General features: G+C 36.9%; 1 protein-coding gene across 1 annotated transcript in view; it reads left to right on the forward strand.

Annotated features, from left to right (window-relative positions):
- The window catches only part of swap70b (switching B cell complex subunit SWAP70b), a 41,325-nt gene extending 40,601 nt beyond the window's left edge, over nt 1-724 (forward strand). The window contains exons 11-12 of the mRNA XM_062042845.1: nt 60-156; nt 237-724. Of these exons, the coding sequence (XP_061898829.1) occupies nt 60-156; nt 237-355 (216 nt within the window). The 3' untranslated portion in view covers nt 356-724. The remainder of the gene's footprint in view (nt 1-59; nt 157-236) is intronic.
- Nucleotides 725-6,000: the final 5,276 nt, after the last annotated feature.

The raw sequence follows: 6,000 nt of genomic DNA on the forward strand, positions 1-6,000 counted from the left end.
CTGTGTGTGTGTGTGTGTGTGTGTGTGTGTGTGTGTGTGTGCGTGCGTGCGTGCGTCAGACGGTGATGAGGAAGCTGGAAGACGCCGCCAACAACACAAAGACCTGGAAGCACAAAGTGGCGGAACACGAGGGCTTCCTGCGCCTCATCCAGCCAGGTAACCACGGCAACGACGGCCCACCATAACACGCCCACTTTTACTCCAGGGAACGTCTCCCCGCCTTCTCCTCCCGACAGGTTCCAAGGGCCAGCAGCGGATCACCAACTGGGGCCCGGCGGCGTTCTCCGACGGCGAGCTGAGCCTGCGTGAGAAGAAATGGCAGGAGATGAAGAACCAGGTGACTCAGGCTCAGTAGGAGCCGCCAAGTTAGCACCGACACGACAACACAACTCTCAGTACTGTCGCACACAAACACAATAACGCAATATCCTAAACATAGTTTGTGAAGTTTAGCAGACGTCAACTTCACTGCCTTTGTCAAGGGGGGCGTACCTAATCCATTGTCCAGGTTAACTTTTGCCAGTTTAATAAATCTAGATAAAAATGTAAATATGTTATTTGGATGTGCCGTCTGATAAGATTAAAGTTGTGTGTGTGTGTGTGTGTGTGTGTGTTCTCCAAACAGTGAAAATGCTAACTTTTTAACACTTGCTGTAAAGCTATTGTTTTTATGTAAACAAATCAATAAAACACGTTGAATTATTACTGTTAGTATGTTTGACTTCATTATGAGATGAAGGAACCAATAGAAGAATCATTATGAAAGAAAAATGTGGCTTTAATATGCAATAAAACACTCAGACTGCAAGTTTGTGTTGGGGTCACTACTCTGAACTGCCAGCAGAGGGCGCTGGAGGACTAAACACTTTGGGCAGATGTCACACTGACCTAACTCCTGAAAATGCATCCTGCCTTCAAGTACCATGACTCCTAATACACTAAACATTATACCTTTTGACCAGGGTTAAATACACTAAACATTATACCTTTTGACCAGGGTTAAATACACTAAACATTATACCTTTTGACCAGGGTTAAATACACTAAACATTATACCTTTTGACCAGGGTTAAATACACTAAACATTATACCTTTTGACCAGGGTTAAATACACTAAACATTATACCTTTTGACCAGGGTTAAATACACTAAACATTATACCTTTTGACCAGGGTTGAATACACTAAACATTATACCTTTTGACCAGGGTTAAATACACTATACATTAGACCTTTTGACCAGGGTACAAATACACTAATCATGATACTTTTAGGCAGGTTTAAATACACTAAACATGATGGTTTAACAGTATTAAAAACACAAAACACAGTATGTTTTCAACAAGATGAAATACACTAAACATGATACTTTTTCACTAGAATTAAATACACTAAACATGATACTTTGACAGGACTAAAAACACTAAACACGATATGTTTTCAACAAGATGAAATACACTAAACATTATATAATTTTAACAAGATGAAATACACTAAACATGATACATTTTGACAGGATGAAATACACTAAACATGATGGTTTAACAGTATTAAAAACACAAAACAGTATGTTTTCAACAAGATGAAATACACTAAACATGATACTTTTTCACTAGAATTAAATACACTAAACATGATACTTTGACAGGACTAAAAACACTAAACACGATATGTTTTCAACAAGATGAAATACACTAAACATTATATAATTTTAACAAGATGAAATACACTAAACATGATACATTTTGACAGGATGAAATACACTAAACATGATGGTTTAACAGTATTAAAAACACAAAACAGTACGTTTTCAACAAGATGAAATACACTAAACATGATGGTTTAACAGTATTAAAAACACAAAACACAGTTTGTTTTCAACAAGATGAAATACACTAAACATGATACTTTTTCACTAGAATTAAATACACTAAACATGATACTTTGACAGGACTAAAAACACTAAACACGATATGTTTTCAACAAGATGAAATACACTAAACATTATATAATTTTAACAAGATGAAATACACTAAACATGATACATTTTGACAGGATGAAATACACTAAACATGATGGTTTAACAGTATTAAAAACACAAAACACAGTATGTTTTCAACAAGATGAAATACACTAAACATGATACTTTTTCACTAGAATTAAATACACTAAACATGATACTTTGACAGGACTAAAAACACTAAACACGATATGTTTTCAACAAGATGAAATACACTAAACATTATATAATTTTAACAAGATGAAATACACTAAACATGATAAATTTTGACAGGATGAAATACACTAAATATGATGGTTTAACAGTATTAAAAACACAAAACACAGTTTGTTTTCAACAAGATGAAATACACTAAACATGATACTTTTTCACTAGAATTAAATACACTAAACATGATACTTTGACAGGACTAAAAACACTAAACACGATATGTTTTCAACAAGATGAAATACACTAAACATTATATAATTTTAACAAGATGAAATACACTAAACATGATACATTTTGACAGGATGAAATACACTAAACATGATGGTTTAACAGTATTAAAAACACAAAACACAGTTTGTTTTCAACAAGATGAAATACACTAAACATGATGGTTTAACAGTATTAAAAACACAAAACACAGTTTGTTTTCAACAAGATGAAATACACTAAACATGATACTTTTTCACTAGAATTAAATACACTAAACATGATACTTTGACAGGACTAAAAACACTAAACACGATATGTTTTCAACAAGATGAAATACACTAAACATTATATAATTTTAACAAGATGAAATACACTAAACATGATACATTTTGACAGGATGAAATACACTAAACATGATGGTTTAACAGTATTAAAAACACAAAACACAGTTTGTTTTCAACAAGATGAAATACACTAAACATGATGGTTTAACAGTATTAAAAACACAGTTTGTTTTCAACAAGATGAAATACACTAAACATGATACTTTTTAACTAGAATTAAATACACTAAACATGATACTTTAACAGGACTAAAAACACTAAACACGATATGTTTTCAACAAGATGAAATACACTAAACATTAAATAATTTTAACAAGATGAAATACACTAAACATGATACTTTTTGACAGGATGAAATACACTAAACATGATCCTTTATAACAGGATTAAATACACTAAACATGATACTTTAACAGGACTAAAAACACTAAACACGATATGTTTTCAACAAGATGAAAAACACAAAACATGATACTTTTTAACAGGATTAAATACACTAAACATGATACTTTAACAGGACTAAAAACACTAAACATTATACTTTTTAACAGGATTAAATACACTAAACATGATACTTTTTAACAGGATGAAATATACTAAACATTATACGCTTTAACAGGATGAAAAACACTAAGCACAATGTGTTTTCAACAAGATGAAAAACACTAAACATGATACTTTTTAACAGGATTAAATACACTAAACATGATACTTTTTAACAGGATTAAATACACTAAACATGATACTTAACAGGACTAAAAACACTAAACATTATACTTTTTAACAGGATGAAAAACACTAAACATGATACTTTTTAACAGGATTAAATACACTAAACATGATACTTTTTAACAGGATGAAATACACTAAACATGATACTTTAGCAGGACTAAAACACTAAACATTATACTTTTTAACAGGATTAAATACACTAAACATGGTACTTTTTAACAGGATGAAATACACTAAACATTATACGTTTTGACAGGATGAAAAACACTAAACACGATACTTTAACAGGACTAAAAACACTAAACACGATATGTTTTCAACAAGATGAAAAACACTAAACATGATACTTTTTAACAGGATTAAATACACTAAACATGATACCTTATAAAAACAGTACAGATGCTGACCTAAAAGCCTGTTAGTTGTGGCCGGCTGTAAAAAGGTGTTTATCATTGATGATACATTATTATATAAAAGACATCATAGGCTTCACCACAAAGTTGGGATGTTTGTCAGGTAAAAAGTGTCAAAGTGACCTGAAGTGCTTTCATTTTGAGGCTGCAGCTGTTCTGCTTGAGTGCTGGGGCGAGCATAGCCGTGACACAATGCTCAACATAGTTGAATGCAACACGTAACAAAAAGTTCCTTTCTTGTAAAAAGTCCACTTTTAGAAAGTGACAACCTCCCCCAAAAATCCCCGTCCTGGCTAATGGACTCCATCCTCGTGTCGTGCAAGCGTGTTGAGCGCGAGAGGCGGCGGCGGCGGCACAGAGCGAGCGAAGCACACAGCACAAAATGTGCGGCCCAGATGCGCTCGGTGCGGCTTTACGCAACCATCTGGAACGTCACACGTGAACAACCCCCAGCGGCGTCTGCATCCCATCACCTCTTCAAACATCCTCGGCGCTCCTCGGCCGGCGTCCAACCATCGCGCATTCTTAGGAAGTGATGCACAGCAGAAACGCTGTTCGATTCCCGATCTGGAACTCATCGCGGGGGGCGGGGGGGGGGGGGGGGGAGGTGGGAGCGTCCCAGGAATTCCAAACGTACAGCGTTAGACCGGTTGAGGAATTCTGGGTATGTACGGCGGACGCGGGGTTGTCGGGAGGTTGTTGAGGCCAAGTCTTAGGGCCGTCAACAAAACGTGGACCCCGGGGGCGCCATTTGTCGTTGTGGCTCGTGCAGCCCTTTGAGACACTCCTGATTTAGGACTATACTAATAAACTTTGATTGATTGATTGATATGTGCGACTCCAATAAGAACGCCGCGTGGTCCCGACTCTCCGTGAGCGCGCCAGCACGTGTCGTCTTGGGGACTCGCGAAGACGGAAGACGCTCAAAAGCTCCCCTGCACACACGCGATACGGCTGGAGACTGTATCATGATATAGGTGTATCGTAGCGATCCATATCGATAACTTTTGATATCTTTTATGACCTACTGAGAAGAAAGAAAACAATTATTGAATGTAAACATTTTTATTTCAAATACAACCCCATGATTACTGTAAATTACTTTTTTTTTATACGCTTTGAACCCTGCGGCTTATAAATTGGTGCGGCCAAATGATCTGTTTTTTTTTAGTTTGTGAGTGTTGTCCTGTGTTTTGTGCTTTAGTTCCTGTCCCGTGCTTTTATTTTGGTGGCTCTTCCTGTTGCGTCAGTGTTTCTGCGACTCCAATAACAACACCGCGTGGTCCCGACTCTCCGTGAGCGCGCCAGCACGTGTCGTCTTGGGGACTCGCGAAGACGGAAAATGCTCAAAAACTCCCCTGCACACACGCGATACGGCTGGAGACTGTATCACGATATAGGTGTTTCATAGCGATCCATATCGATAACTATTGACATCTTTTATGACCTACTGAGAAGAAAGAAAACAATTATTGAATGTAAACGTTTTTATTTCAAATATAACCCCGATTACTGTAAATTACTTTTTTTTATACGCTTTGAACCCTGCGGCTTATAAATCCGTGCGGCCAAATTATGTTTTTTTTTTTTTTGAGTTTGTGAGTGTTGTCCTGTGTTTCGTGCTTTAGTTCCTGTCCCATGCTTTTATTTTGGTGGCTCTTCCTGTTGTGTCAGTGTTTCTGCATAACCACTTGACTCCTGCCCTTTTGAGTGCTGTTCCCCGCACCTGTTTTGTGTTTTCAATTAGGACTATTCAAGTTGAGTCATGGCCACCATTCTTTGTACTTAATACTTATTCACGTCAACACTTTTTCCACCTGCCGTGTTTTTGACTTGATGGATTATTTTCAGCCTTTCTACTCAAGTCTTCTGTCAACTGTCCTTCCGGGACATCCCGTGAAGACGGCACAAAGACCACCGGAAGTTTCTTTGAAGATGAACAAGACAATCTGATGATGAACACAAGTCTACGGTGGCCGAGAAAGGTCACAACAATGCAAAAGCCACAACACAACAACATCAAAACCGCAACGCAGCAACAAAAAACACAACAACAAAAACCCCAACACAAC

Source organism: Entelurus aequoreus, linkage group LG03, assembly GCF_033978785.1.
Source record: "Entelurus aequoreus isolate RoL-2023_Sb linkage group LG03, RoL_Eaeq_v1.1, whole genome shotgun sequence".
Lineage (NCBI taxonomy): Eukaryota > Metazoa > Chordata > Actinopteri > Syngnathiformes > Syngnathidae > Entelurus > Entelurus aequoreus.